We start from the raw sequence: 15835 nt of genomic DNA, 5'->3' as shown, positions 1-15835 counted from the left end.
TTCAGCAACTTTAACATTGAAGGGACCAAAATATTCACTTCAGGAAACAAAATACTGTTTATTGTTAATTTAATTTGATGAAATAAAGTTTCAAATGTTTACCCTTTATATATGCTGAATTCTAAAACTATATATATCAGAATATTTTGGTAAATCTAAGTCCCTTTATTTGAACTGCTGCTGGCAGCTGAAAAAAACAACCTTTGTATTTCCATTGACAACCCAACCTGAGATATAATTAAATGAAATGTATAAAACATCAAGATAGCTTTACAAATGGTTTGAATTGTGATTCATCAGCTTCAAATGTCTGCATGTAAGTCTGCTAACAACTTAGCTAGCTACCAAAGCCAAAAACTCCATCATCTGTTCAGGTCACAGTAATAAAAAAAAAAAGCAAGTCTACCTTATCACTTTTAGTTTGAACATTACTGTCTTACTGTATATCCACAGCACAGTGTTGTTTTTTTCTCTTGCTTGGTTGTTTTATAGCCTCTAACACTTCTGTTCCATGAGTTGCCAAAAGCCAGTTATCCAGAGAACTTCCACATGTGATTTCTGGATTTCTGAATCATCTGCAAAGCCTCTAAAATGTACAGACAGCCTCAAATCAACCAAAAACTCAGTTTAACCAGTTTAAAGACCAAATACTATGATGTGAAGACACGCTATTACTTATTAGACATACTTAGAAGTTTCTAGAAGTGTTTCTGTTTTGTTTTGTTTTGTAAATACAATGGTCTTCATAAGACCAAGATTTACATTCACCATGTGATACAATTCTACCTTTCCTTCCAGGGCAGCTCGATAACTTCCTATCTGGTCAAGAAAAACTCACTATGAAAGCAGCTGTAGTCGTCTTCCAACCACGCACACACATTTAGAAATACAAAAGTATTTAGTAGCTTTGTTTATTTAAACATATATAATGCTTTAACATGACCCCCAGTGGCTTTCTAAAATTAGCGAAGCAGATCAGATCACAACGTACTGTCCTCTGGCCAATATATACTGATTGTAAATGCCACAGTAGCTCTGATGTGCTTGTTTCAAGCACGGCTTGTTTACACCTCTGTCAACAGTCTATTGTAAGATGCCATTACAAATATAGTCATGAGCCAACCATCACTCACAGTGACAGCTTTTCACCATGTGCTCTATTTTCAGATCAGGTAGAACATGATACCACAACACAACCACCCAAACTAGAGTTTAGATAAAACGAGTGTGGAGAATCTGTTTGACATTTCTCGTGTTTGTGTGAGCAAATTCCATGTGACACGGTCACATCTACAGCAGATTAGAGGCCGAAACAGGTTTAAATAGAAGCCATTAAGACTGTAACATTTATCACCGCTAACATAAAGCAACTTCACACATAATAATAATGCCTGTAATAAAGAAAAATGTGATAGTTATAAGAAAGAACATTGATATGGAATCATTTAACTAAACTTTAGATTACCTTCAGTAACAACATCAATATTTGAGGTAACCACGGTAACCACGCGTTAAGCGTTAGGGATCATGGCTATGACGAATAAACTATGTTTACGATATAGTTAGGGCTAATAAAAATGGATAATATGAGAAAATCCCTATAATTAATATTTATTGCACATATCTCATCAGCATTTTGCATATAATGTAATAACATTACATTTTTACATTGTGAATTTCTGTAACTTTTGCCACATGTCTGCAGCGGTGTGTCACAGGTGTATAAACCCATATTTGTGGGTGCATTTGTCCTTGCTGTTGCACAAACAGCCGAAATGCTTATCAAATATGTATACATGAAGTGAATAAATTGCATTTTTATTTTGGCTATTAATATACATTATTAAATTTTTTATAATCAAATTCTCATTGGAATTACAATATTACATAATAAACAAAAACATATTACATAATGCGCTCAACTATTTAATTACATTATATTTCATGTAAATGATTGCATATTTTATTTCAGTATCTGCAGTTATGCGTTATATCAGTTTCATGGCACATTTCTTCTTTCACTGGCACTAAACGTTGGCTCAGGATGTAAATAGTATGCTGCAGTTTCATAGGGACACAAATAGTAACTACATTTTTAAAGTAATCTTTCATATCAGTACATTTGCTGCAAGCTTTGTTTCACCTCGTTCACCCTCTCTGTACTGCGCATATTTACGAGATTTTGAAAAACCTGAGTGGACCACATATAACTCGACACCAAAAGTAGTTTCAGTTTCCAATCCTTCCATATCTGACCAATAAAAAAAGGATTTGGACCCTAAACAATGGAAAAGTTTACAACTATCACATATCATATGGTGGAATATTTATTTTGTACATGCAATAGCTCTAAGTCAGTGCTCATTCAAGCCCTTTGTGTTCAGCTGCATTGAAAAACTATTCTGAAAATATCCAAGTGAATCATTGGCCTGTTTTGTCATTTGAGTGCATTTCTGCAGATAACACTGGGATAACAAAGCATGTCTACATATTTGTATTACATACTTGGTTCTGCCTCAAACTTTTTATGTTGCTTTTTGTTATTGAGGATTATCTGAGGAATGCTTACAGCCAAGCTCGCACACAGACTGACATTTGTTTTCAATTACACCACCTCATGGTTTCATGACAGCAAATGGAGGTTTTACTATTTGGAAGCAAAACAGAAACTCTCGAGAGAATTTTAAAACACAATTATCACATGGTCCAAACACAAAGCCTGTGTGATGAGCTTATTAGCCTATGGACTGTAATCAATCTCTTAAATTAAAAAAAACTCTGAATTTTCCTCCTTTTTTTAAAGTGATATTTAAACATTATTTTGTTATAACTGAAAGCTTTACATTTTATGTATTCATGGCCAGCTTGTTATCTAGCAAAATACAACATATAGATAAGCTTAGGACTCACTGAAGGTGAAGACTTTCACTTTTTACACAGCAACCGTTTCCCTCTGCTTTGTGCTAAAATTAGATAAACACAGCTGACGGGTGCTTCTCATTTGTCTCAGATGTCTCCTCACACATCTTAATTACATCACACATGTAATGTAAATATATATAAGAGATACAGTAAAGATCAGAGGAGAGAGGGATTGAGTAAAGGTGATCAATCTGATGAAAAAACTTTGTGAAAGATGGTCTCTTGTATCTTCACTCAAGCCTTCCCTCGCTCTTAAAATCATAAAAAGGGAAATGAGACGTCCTTCGTGATGACAAGAGAAAGAAATAAGGCAAATAGGAAGCACTTATATGGAGATTAAATTACCACCAGTCTCCTGTGATTAAGCATATTTCTCAAAATGCTGCAGTGTCCCTTTAAGAGCTGTACTATACTATTATACTATTCGTATAATGGTATATACTGTATATACAGTATATGAAATGTTCTTAATTTGCTATGGTAATAAAACAGTTTATATTCAGCTTGTGCACATACAGTAGCATAGCCGAACGTGGCCCAACACCATATCTCACTAGCGACATCATTTCTGCGGCCTTCTGTCACTGTTCAAGTCAAACCTTCTCTGTACATAACTTCTCTGTTAGATGCTATGCATCATGTTGCCTTATTGTACATAAGAGTATTTATTGTTAAATTATTTTATTTATTCTGTATTTGCATTAAAACTGCTCTGAGGATGTTTATTATCAATGAAGTAGCCATGTATATCTATGTTTTTTTCCATTTAGTGTTTCTTCATGTTTTATGTAGGACAATTTATATTAAGTTAGGAAGAGAGTAACACTCTACCTGAAGAAACCCATTACATCTTGACATATGATATTAGTCTCATAGAAGTTCTACAGCATGTTCATTATAAAGTGTATGGAGTCTGGAGCATGTCACTACAATAAAAGAGTACATTCAAACCTAGATGGATTCACATACAAACATAATCACATACAGTACGAAACACTCATCAGGATCGTAAAATGGTCAATTCACCACTTTGTAAACTCTCCTGCCAACTCTACCTGCCTGGTTAAGGTTTTTAAATATCAGAATAAACTTCAGGAAAACCGTAGAGTACGATCACAACTATAAAGACAAGCAACACTATCTCTGCAACCACCAACCCACAATGGAATAAAACACCAGCTGTGGCCCCAGTCACATAAGTCTTCTCTGCCGAGCATCCTGCTAGTCAATGTACAGGTGCTAGATAATACATTTCACAAATTGTGTTTTCAGGGGAGCACATGTCCTAGCTCCCCTTGGCTCCATTGTTTGCACCCTGGATATGTTTTGAGCAGCTGAGCCATGTTCACTTTGGATTACATCTGCTGCTCACTACCCAGCACACTGGACCCTCTATAGTTTGCTTACCGTCCCAACAGACGACAACATGTCCCACCTGGACAAGAAAAGGGCTATGTGAGATTCATTGACTACAGTTCAACATTTAACATCATAGTTCCCTCCAGGCTGGTGACAAAGCTCAGGGACCTGACCTGGGATTAAACACCTTACTGTGCATGTGGATCCTTGACTTTCCATCTGGTGATTGGGCAAAGCTCATGATTCTTAACACTGGAGCACCCCAGGGCTGCGTTTTCGGTCATCTGCTGTACTCCTTGTACACACGTGAATGTGTAGCCACTTTTGACTCCAACACCATGGTCAACTTTGCTGATGACACAGCACCGGTGGCCTGGTTATTGAAAAAAAAGGCTATCGGAGTAGAGAACCTGACCTGCTGGTGCCCTGACAACAACTTTCTCCTACACAAGACCAAGGAGATGATAGTGAACTTTAAGAGACGCAGGGGAGGGAACTTTGCACCCCTTAGTATCAAATTCCAGGTATCCCCTAAAATACTGAGGACTTTATACTACTACGCCATTGAGAGTGTCCTGGTGAGGAACATCACTGCCTGGTATGGAAACAGCACTGAACAAGGCCCTGCAAAGAGTGGTTTGTTCAGTACAATAAGATTGGGATTCTAAATGAGGTCACTGCCTAATTTATTTTCCTTATTAGTTCATTTAATATGAATTGAATTAATTACCCATCTTTCAAAATGTCACTATCCTGTGCAATTTTTTGTTTATTTAGCTTGATAAGTAGGAGAATTCCTCAACCCATAAAAGAACAATGGAAATGTCATTCATCTGAAGGACTGCAAATTACTAGATTTAGAGACACCTTTTTTTTTACTGGGCATTAATTAATCAATTTATAATAGTTTTTCATTAATTAACATTAAATTATAATCAAGTCTATAATATTTCTGTTGACACACTCCAGACTCTTTACTGATTTACTAAAATATTTGACAACAACACAAAATACTGAGTATTACATAGTCCATTACTTGTGTAAGACACACCAGTTTACAGACCCATATAAAGAGCTTATGATGTTTCATAAACACTAATTAGCAAAGCTTCAAATAAGGTGTTACTGAGAAGGGGTTCACCTGCATGACCTGACTACAGCTGAGTCTCAAAGACTAGATTAAATTTTGACAAGGCCTGTCTTGTCAGGGAACACCACCAAGTGCGGAGTGCCTGTGCTTGGCATGCATGCTATCAGAAAGCCAACGCTCTGCACCAACAGAACCAGGGCTCCTTATTTCTACACTTTCTGAGTCTGTCAGCTCATCCCTGAATAGTTTGCTGTTGAAAACGTTTAGTAAAACAACCCCGTATAAGAAATGTTCATAGTCTTCATATATGTCGTGGTACTGTATTATCTCAAATATACTCAGAATTTTTGACAGTGTATTTTAAAATGTCTTCTGACCACTATTTTTGTACATTATGAATAATAAATCATTCTAAAAATGTGTTTGTCTTCTCATGATTTCTGCTTGTCTGCAGCCTCAGAAGGCCCTCATCTCATCAGTAGTTAAGAAAGGCTGCACATTCTTAAATATCATACATACTATAATAACCTTTCACAAGAAGGTTTTACATTGCAGAACTTTATTTCCATCATAGCATAATAAAAAGATTTAAAGGGGAAAAAATAACCCCCCCCCCCCAAAAAAAAAACGCAACTGAAGCTGCAGTGCAGTGTTGAACAGGCCCTCCCATACTGTGCATGTGGGGCTACATTGTCCAAAAGTTTCACTCTTTCATACTTTTGTTCATCCTGTTCAAACTTTGTTTTGTAGCATCACATTCAAAATGAGTTAATATTTACCAAACACAATAAAGTTTATCAGTTTGAACATCAATACAATGTATCTTGACGTCATACTATATTTAATTGAATATAGTTGGAAAAGATTTTCAAATCATTGCATTATGTTTTCATTTATGTTTTACGCAGCCCCACTTTTTTTGGAATCAAGGTTAGATTAGCTATCAATCAAAATTCCCTTTAAGATATATTAATAGGAATGTGTATCCAATGTATCCAAACTGATGTGTGTTAATATGTCTCTAGTGTCTAGTATCTCTTCATTCTCTAAGGAATGGAAGATAAATACAGATTTAGATAGATACATTTTTTATTCCTTAAGCAGATAATAACATAATAATCTCTAACACTGCAATTCCCTGACTGCCACTGCTGCAGACACAGTTGAGTTCTCACATGAAGCAGGAAGCTGTCTACTTGCTTTCTACCAGCATCAAAAGATGTCACACACAGTACCAGCAGGTTTAATACAGTGCAACTTGTCTCATTGCCTTACAGGAGGTGTGTCTCCTCCATAAGACAAATGGTACTTGTGGTACTAACATCGCAGTAGGTGCAGCCCAACAGTCTGAATGTATAGAAAGGAGAAGCTGCCACCTATTGGTAGAAAGAGTTTGTAGAGTTTGTCCATCATTAAACCATTCAAACAGTAGAATCAAGTGAATTTAGTCTGCATAGTGTCATCTTTTTTTAATGATAGATTCAGGCCTCCATAATGTATCAGGCAACACCTTGGCATTTAGACACACAACTCATTATCATACATTATACGCATAAGGTAAATAGGGAATGTAATTGTGAAGTATTGCTTTACAGCATATGCCTGTATTTGAATTATTTCACTAACTGCTGTGGAACCTAATTTTAAATCTTTGCAGTTCATAAACAATATTGTTTCACAATGCCCTGCAACAAAAGGGAAAGTAAAAAAAGAGTGCAAATTGTTTTGCAACATAAGTTAAAATATTCAATCTCTGTACATGAGAGATACAGTACTATGGAAATATCCAAAGTAGAAGTACTCACTGGCGGCAGAGTTTTATTCATTCATCAGCTGCTTTCAGTATTTTAAGTGCTTCTTTCTTATATTGAAATACTTCAGTAATTCACACACATTCACACAGATTTTTCTGAATAATATCGGTGGCATGTTCATGTTCTTAGGATGATGAATACAACGAGTACACTTTGACATACCTAAAGTTTTTTTTCTTACTTTATTGCAAAATACAATACAAATTCAAGCATATTCAAATACAATTACAAATGTTGTTGCTTTTAGAACTTTCTTACATTCAAGAAGAATAGAGTATAAACAGAATGACAATATAAAGTAAAACAATGGAAAGAAAGAAAAAAATCTTATAGGGGATCAATCAAAAGTAAAAGTATTTATGGTATTAGGCTAAGTTTAGTGCAGTATTAGCTTGCTAACTGTTTTTTGTTGACCAGCACGTTGTCTTTCAATGGAAACGAAATCAAATTCAGTATAACGTTTCCCACGACACTGAAGTTGTCTTCAATCATCATCAGGCTCTAATTCGGCACTTAAGGGGAAATTAACGTATTGTGCTGCACCGTTTTTGTTTTATACCAAGACCTCATTAGACCAGGTCCAGATCAAAAAACACTGTGCCTAGACCTCTAAAATCCGGACTGGATTCATGTACAGACCCTGAAGATTCATAAAAACACAGCCTCTGATTTGTGAAACCTTTATTGAAAATAAAGGGACAAAAACTGGACATTTCCATTTTTTTAACATCTTTTCTTTCATGTCAAACCCCGTCTCTCTCATTTCAAATGGAAATGTAAATGTCTTCTTTCTCACTACAAAACAGTAAAAAAGGAAAAAGGTTATGTGTATCTTTTAGGAAACATTAAACACATTTTCATCGATTGTTCAATTGGGAAACACATCCTATAAAAGTCATGATTTGCAATTTGCACTTTCCTCCATCTGGCCATGGTCCACTTTTGCCACAGCTTCCATCTCCGTCAGTTTGCAGACCTCTTCTATAGCCTTTATTGTTGTACTTTTAAAGAAGTTTTTCTTCTTTTCATATTGGAATATATTGGTCCATAGTCTTGACTAGTACTGTCAGGTGATCCACATACCACAAACAAACACGATTAGGACCTGGTCTAAGTGGTCTGGATGGAGAAATATCAGTGAAATCACCCTTCATACAAAATAAAGATTTCACTTATCTGAAACTGTGTTTAAAAAGTGTTAAGATTTTTTGGTACATTGACCAACACTTTTTTATAAGTAAAGAGCACAACATAGAGAGTCAGCGGCTAAATATATTTTTTACCTCTGCTAAGGAGGTTATTTGCTGTTTGTTTGTATCAGCATTACAAATGTAGTAGGTGCTATTGGATGTGAACATCGCTGTTTAGTTTAAGAAGTTTAAGTTTGGGGCTTAGGTAGGGACCATGTTAGTAACTTTCCTTATGTTCAATACAGTATATAATGATCTGGTCCTTTTTGTCCCACATTATGTAAATTAAAGCATTCACATTCATACTTTTCATGTGGGGGAAATACTGTAGGATAGCATAGCAGCGGTGTCTAATTAAGAGTTTGACATTATACAGGTTATTTGGTTTAATATGAGCCACTTTCACATTGAGGATAACAGTATAATGGAAAGAAACGTTATGAGAGATGAATGAGCTTTGCTGCGGAGCACAAAATAACTCACTTTGTCTGAAAGTCACCAGTTAGCAAAGTTACTTAGCTATTATATTCTAGTTTTCTATCCTCCATCATGAAACCAAATCTCACATTATTGTAGGTCAGGGGTGGCACATCTACATTATTATGGGTTAACCAATTTTTGAAGTCTTTCCAAAACAAATCAGATAAATTGCAAGAGAACATTAAATTCATTCAGTCAGATAAATACCTTAAAGTCATATAAAATGACATACCTAAAGTAATCTATTACAGAGCGGCAGTCGCGCAGCAGCCTGTTTGACCTTTCAGGCTTGCCGTAGTGTTGTGCAACATTTAGCGCGAACTTTAATACCAACCGGAACAAACGTAAACAGAGAGCAGCAGCTGCTGCTGCGTGTCAACTAACTATTACCAGTTATTTAAACTCTTCTGCGGGAGTCACTTCACCACGGTGACTCTCGCTAACAATACTCTTAGGTAGGCTCACTGTTACAGTTATTATTTCATAAAGTAGAGCAGCTTCGGCCATGAGAGGCTCAGCTGTGGACACGAAGCCCGCGGAGCTGCGAGCTGTCTCTGGGTAACACGACGGTAGCAACACGGAGAGAGAGCAGTGTGACAACCACGGCGAGGAGACAAGCACAATGGTAAGCAGGACGAATTATTATTATTATTATTATTATTATTATTATTATTATTATTATTATTATTATTATTCTACAGGCTGCATTCAGGTATACAATGTCTAACTTCTCCTGTTGGTGTGTCATGTTAGAGAAGGAGTCTCGCCCCCAGTCAGGTTGCTAAACGGAAGCAAGCAGGAGATCCGTGTGAAGATGAAGACTGGACATGCAGGACTGTAAGTACACACAGCCACACTGTTTGTTTGTTTGTCTGTCTGTATGGACGTGGTACAGACATAGTATAACATGTGTGTAGACATGTTCTGAACCACAGACAGCATCATGTGAGGCAGTGAGCGGTGTTTATTTCTAGCTGCTGCATATTGCTGAATCACTCAAAAACATATTTATAGTTTCTAAAGAATTCTGTCCTCAGTGATCTAACATGTATGCCGTGTGTCTTTTTCTTTGTAATATCAAGCTACCGCTTCCCTGTGCTTCTTCTTTATATGTTATATGAGTGAAGAATGATACTGATTATCGTGCGGTTGGGATGTGTAATTCTTTGTCACAGGAAAAAAGACGAAAAAGTGACGCAGAGGTGCGAGAGAGCCACGTTTCCCCCTTCAGAAAGCCTCTGACACAGCTGAACAGCCGGCCTGCATGCATGGATGGTGACAAACATGTAAGCACCGTCACGTACTATAAAATCTTTGCATGTGAATGCAGAGATGGTTGTAATTTGATGCCACGACATCACTCACATGTTTGAAATCCTTTCTTACAGGAGGCATTTATTCGAAGCATCCTCTCCAAGCCTTTTAAAATTCCTATTCCAAATTACACAGGTGACGTTTTTTCTTCCGGTTGTAGCTTCTCTGTCGTGTCTAGTACAGCAGATGTACACACAGTATAACTTCCTCTGCTCTCTTGATGAATCATCCACAGGCTCTCTGGGAATCAGGGCGCTTGGTCTAAAGCGTGCAGGAGTAAGGAAAGCACTTCACGATCCCTTCGCAGAAGATGCTTTGGTTCTTTATGAGCCCCCGATTCTGAGCGCTCATGACCTGATCAAAGCTGAAAAGTAGGTTCAAAACTCACCCTCTGTTAAATCTTCTGACTTGATCTCCAGTGAAAAGGGTCGATTGAATAAAGCTGCACAGGCCAAGCTTGTATGTTAGTAAGTCTAATCAGAAGCAGCTAAATGATTGAAACTAGTCCTTAAGTGGAGAGTCCAGCTCCAGCTCTCAGTCCTCAATTCCTGCATGGACGTTTCTCACAAATGAATATACAGAAAATGCAGCAGTATTTGAAAAAAAGTTGAGTGAATTGATGGTAATCTTCTCAAATGATTAATGCATGTATGGATTTGTGCAGCTTTAAGATCCTCTACAGGAGAACGTTTTTGTAAATAAAAGCAAATGTTTGACATGACGTGTGTTCTTTGTCCTGTCCAGAGAGAAACTACCTGTCCATGTTGTTGTGGATCCAGTTTTAGGAAAAGTACTCAGACCCCATCAGAGAGAGGTAAACCCAAGATGTTGTTCTTCTAAACTTTACTGACCAAAATAAGCAATAAAACAGTAATAAAAAAAATCTAATGATACAGATGTAGTCTTAAATTAATGACTTGTTTTTCTTCAGACATGTAAAAACTGATTGTAAAGTCCTTATGAAGTTCTTTCTTTATCCTGGAAACAGTAGATTGACAAACTTAAAAAGGCGACTTATCAGCTTCTTTTGTATCCTTCAGTCACTTCTTAGGAGGACCATTAGATGCGTTTGATTCAGAGCATACGTTTGATTTCTTTATAATTAAAAATGGATGTCTTTCATTTTTTAAAGGGGGTGAAGTTCCTGTGGGAGTGTGTGACGGGCAGACGCATCTCGGAGTCATATGGCTGCATCATGGCTGATGAGATGGGCCTGGGGAAGACTTTGCAGTGTATTGCCCTCATGTGGACCCTGCTACGCCAAAGCCCAGATGCTAAGCCGGAGATAGACAAGGCCATTGTGGTTTCACCTTCCAGTCTGGTCCGCAACTGGTACAATGAAGTAGGAAAGTGGCTGGGAGGACGTGTCACACCGGTGGCCATTGACGGAGGTTCAAAGGATGACATTGACAGACAGCTAGGTAGTTTACCTCTCCCTTGTGTCTCATTATGAAAATCCACAGCAGAGTTCATGGAAAGGTGTTAACTTGAGATCTTGTCATGGACCAAAGTAAAGATCCTGTGGGATAATTGCACCATCTTGTGGTTAAATCAAAACAAATCAAACTATTTTCAGTGTCATTTCTAACATTTTCTATCACATGAGAATGATTACAGTTAATCTAAGCATGTGGAAGTGAAAGAAGTGTAGCTCATGGTTCAGTCCATGTGGTGACAGAGTTAATTTACATGTCAACAAAACTTCCTCTTTCAGAAGTATTTAAGGTGACAAAATGTGACCATGAAATCTGCCTCTTTCTTTCACATCTAACGTTTGGCCACCTGGAGGCACCCGATGAGGATGTTTGTGTGAAGCATGTGTGCAGTCATCCAAACCAAGTGCAGAGTTTATTCATTGTCCTCTCCGTAACTGTTTTCTGTGATTTCTAGTGAACTTCATCTCTCAGCGTGGTTTGAGAGCACCGACCCCAATCCTCATCATTTCATATGAGACATTTCGACTGCACGCTGAGGTTCTGCACAAGGGCAAAGTGGGCCTTGTGATCTGTGATGAGGTATTCCATCTCTGCCATTATGCTTCAGAGCTGTCGAGGACATGATGTTGACATGATGATGTGACATTAATAGTTGTGTTCGCTGTAGGGCCATCGACTGAAGAACTCTGACAACCAGACATACCAGGCCCTAAACACCATGAGTGCCCAGAGGAGAGTGCTGATATCAGGGACTCCCATCCAGAACGACCTGTTGGAATACTTCAGCTTGGTCCACTTTGTTAACACTGGGATCCTCGGTGAGCAAATATAAAACACTAAAACACTTTTTATCTCTCCTAAAAGGATAAAAGATCCCCTTTATTGATGTATTTGTTGGTTTGTTTCTTATCTCCATGGCAGGTACAGCCCAGGAGTTTAAAAAACGCTTTGAGCTTCCCATCCTCAAGGGCCGAGATGCAGATGCGAGTGATAAAGACAGACAGACCGGAGAGGAGAAACTCAAGGAGCTGATCAGTATCGTCAACAGGTGAGCTTCTTTTTTATCACTTGTTTGACTAACCCTAACCCTTCTGTAGTAGCTGTTTTGATTGTATTTAACATCCATCCCTCTCTCATACTGACCACGTTCTGCCTCGACAGGTGTTTGATACGGAGAACATCTGATATCTTGTCTAAATATCTTCCTGTGAAGATCGAGCAGGTCGTGTGTTGCAGGTAGGTCCATTCACTTGGTTTCTGTTACACGAAAGCAGAAATGGAATATTTAATTGATGTTTGTTGATTGTGGCATAAACATAGATTTTTTTTTAAGTTGCTTACTTCGAGTAGAAACACCTCTACCTTTTTGTTTGTTTAGCAAAGTAAGCTAAACTTGGTAAATATATTTTCTGTCTGAAGTCACATGAAAACCAATTTAAATTCAAGTTGATTTAAGCCAGAAATACGTCTACAGACAATATCTGAAGACAGATATAACATAATGAATGTGTCTGTGACTGTTTCCCTGCAGGCTGACTCCTCTGCAAAAAGAGCTCTATAAGCGCTTCCTAAGGCAGGCCAAGCCCATTGAGACGCTACAAGAGGGCAAAATAAACGTCTCCTCACTGTCTTCCATCACGTCACTCAAGAAACTGTGCAATCGTAAGTATAACACACTCAGTACCACTGTCATACTCAAATACAGACTCAAACGTAACACACAGCACAGAGGAAATATACTCTCCATGCTTCTTTCCAATCATCTGGTACTTGTTGGAAATACTAACCACTGCTCTGTGTCGCAGACCCAGCGCTCATCTATGACAAGTGTGTGGAGGGCGAGGAAGGCTTTGAGGGAGCGCTGGATCTGTTTCCACCCGGCTACTGCACTAAAGCTGTGGAGCCTCAGCTCTCTGGTAAGAACACGTACAACACATACAGCTCTGGTGGGGTTACAAATGCGTCCAGATGAACAGCATGATGGTCCACCTCGTGAAGGACTGTGGCTGGGAAATTGGTGGCATTGTTACAAAGAGGTCATAAATTGTTGTGTGTTATTGTGAGGTCTGGCTCATTCATGTGTCTAAATATGATAAGAATTAGGATGATTGACACTTAAAGCATCATTTCTTCCAGGTAAAATGCTGGTTCTTGACTACATCCTGGCAATGACAAGGACCACAACTAGTGACAAAGTGGTGCTCGTCTCCAACTACACTCAAACCCTGGACCTCTTTGAAAAGTTGTGCAGATCCAGAAGGTGATTTTTCAGAAACCACTATTTAATTGCATATATATTAAATGATTTGTCAGTCAAAGTGAGCAGCAACGCCTGGTCTTTTACAGCTACCTCTATGTTCGACTGGATGGCACAATGTCCATCAAGAAAAGAGCCAAGATAGTGGAAAAGTTCAACAGTCCATCTGTGAGTTGGAAACCATTTTAAAAAGCATTCTAAACTTTGAAGAGTAGTTGAACAGCATCTAAATCCATCTGTTTCCTAGAACCCGGAGTTCATCTTCATGTTGAGCAGTAAGGCTGGTGGATGTGGCCTGAATCTGATTGGTGCTAACCGCTTGGTTATGTTTGATCCCGACTGGAACCCAGCCAACGACGAGCAGGCGATGGCACGTGTGTGGAGAGACGGCCAGAAGAAGACCTGCTACATCTACAGGCTGCTCTCTGTCAGTTCAACACCGCTCATAAAACAAATCATCACCACTTAGAAATGACTAATATATTTTTCACATGGATAAATGATGAAGAGATGAATCCATAATAGATGCGTGAGAGCAGCAGTGTCCACGTTTGACCTGTGTGTTTTTGTGTGCTGACAGACGGGGACGATCGAGGAGAAGATCCTGCAGAGACAGGCCCATAAGAAAGCCCTGAGCAGCTGTGTGGTGGATGAGGAGCAAGACGTGGAGCGTCACTTCTCTCTGGGAGAACTCCGAGAACTTTTCACTCTAAATGAGGAGACCACCAGCGACACACACGACAAGTAAAGAACTGACTTTATAAACATGGTCAAACAACCCCAAATACGCACTCAGATAAGTTAGAGCCATTCACCAAATACTTAGAATTTTCTCTTTACTGTAGATGTCTCTGACTTTCATATGTCCTTGACCACCTTGATCTCATTAGTATATTATGTTCATGTAGTGAGCTCTTTATGTCTGTCACAGTCATTATCAGCTCTCTCTCTAATTTTAAACAACTACGTGGTCCATCTAAGTTTGTGTAGGTAGAGTGCTAAATCTGACTCGGTTTGCTTCCTCCCTCTCGTGGCGGTGTTAGGTTTCGCTGTCGTCGCTGCGTGAATGGCAGGGAAGTCCGTCCCCCCGCAGAGGACTCTGACTGTACCAGTAACCTCTCCCAGTGGAACCACTGCTGCGACAAAAAGGGCCTGAGGGACCAAGTGCTGAAAGCCTCCTGGGACGCTGCTGTCTCCTTCGTCTTCCACCAGCGTTCTCATGAGGATCAGAAGGGTGTAGTATAGCAGGAGGAACAAAGACTTTCTATCATGCTAATACGTGTGCTGTATATATTTATATTTATTTGTTCTTTCTTTTTATTAAAACAGAAAAATAAAGGAGAATGATTGATTGGTAACTTCTTCACATAAAAAACTGCTCGGTGCAAAACATGTTGCCCATCCTGCTCAGCGGGCTTTTTTTTGGGATGTTATGATTTGCTAGGCTGTTTTAGGCTTAGTAGGTGGAGACTGAGACCTTGCTGGGCAGCCCCTAGACCCTCAGGGGACATTTTATGTATCCTAGTCAACAGTCTTTCCCTTCATTTGTGTTTTAGTTATGAGGTCCCAAAACCAGCATGTACACGTCACACAGCACCAATCATACACCATGCTGACTCTGATGAATAGCCTGCCACCAGGGCCAGTCTCCTGTCGGGGGTTAAGGGTTGTGCTGTGGTTGTGTGTGTGAGCGCAGTAAAAATAAAATAAAAAATGAATAAGTGAATTAATGAGCGAGGAGGTTCCCTGTTGTATGACTGTCTGTGAAATGCAGCAGGAAAAAAAACTTCAAAGTTAATAAAATTCAGTTATAAGAATAATAATCAGCAGCAGCACAATCATTCAGTCGTCAGCTGCTTTATCATGGTCAAAGTACTCATTAAAAATATACTAATAATCATACTCATTATGACAAGGCTGTAGTCATGGTAATAAGTACATAAATCCATCCAGAAATGATAAGCTGACATCCA

General features: G+C 38.6%; 1 protein-coding gene across 1 annotated transcript; it reads left to right on the top strand.

The window, feature by feature from the left end:
• Positions 1–9161: 9161 nt before the first annotated feature.
• rad54l (RAD54 like) lies at positions 9162–15559 on the top strand. The gene is made up of 18 exons (XM_019267991.2): positions 9162–9480; positions 9609–9692; positions 10031–10141; positions 10244–10304; positions 10405–10540; positions 10914–10983; positions 11302–11590; positions 12060–12184; positions 12273–12423; positions 12527–12653; positions 12767–12841; positions 13137–13267; positions 13411–13521; positions 13742–13865; positions 13952–14030; positions 14110–14289; positions 14443–14606; positions 14906–15559. Exons 1-18 carry the CDS (start codon positions 9478–9480, stop codon positions 15105–15107), a joined length of 2223 nt encoding a protein of 740 aa, XP_019123536.2. The 5' UTR covers positions 9162–9477; the 3' UTR covers positions 15108–15559.
• The last annotated feature ends 276 nt before the right edge of the window (positions 15560–15835 follow it).

Source organism: Larimichthys crocea, chromosome XVII (assembly GCF_000972845.2).
Source record: "Larimichthys crocea isolate SSNF chromosome XVII, L_crocea_2.0, whole genome shotgun sequence".
Classification (NCBI taxonomy): Eukaryota; Metazoa; Chordata; class Actinopteri; family Sciaenidae; genus Larimichthys; species Larimichthys crocea.
This window is presented reverse-complemented; position numbering and strand designations above follow the sequence as displayed.

Coding starts and splice junctions, on each gene's coding strand:
- rad54l (XM_019267991.2), top strand. Junction 10,984..11,301: donor TCAGACCCCATCAGAGAGAG/GTAAACCCAAGA, acceptor CATTTTTTAAAG/GGGGTGAAGTTCCTGTGGGA. Junction 11,591..12,059: donor TGACATTGACAGACAGCTAG/GTAGTTTACCTC, acceptor TGTGATTTCTAG/TGAACTTCATCTCTCAGCGT.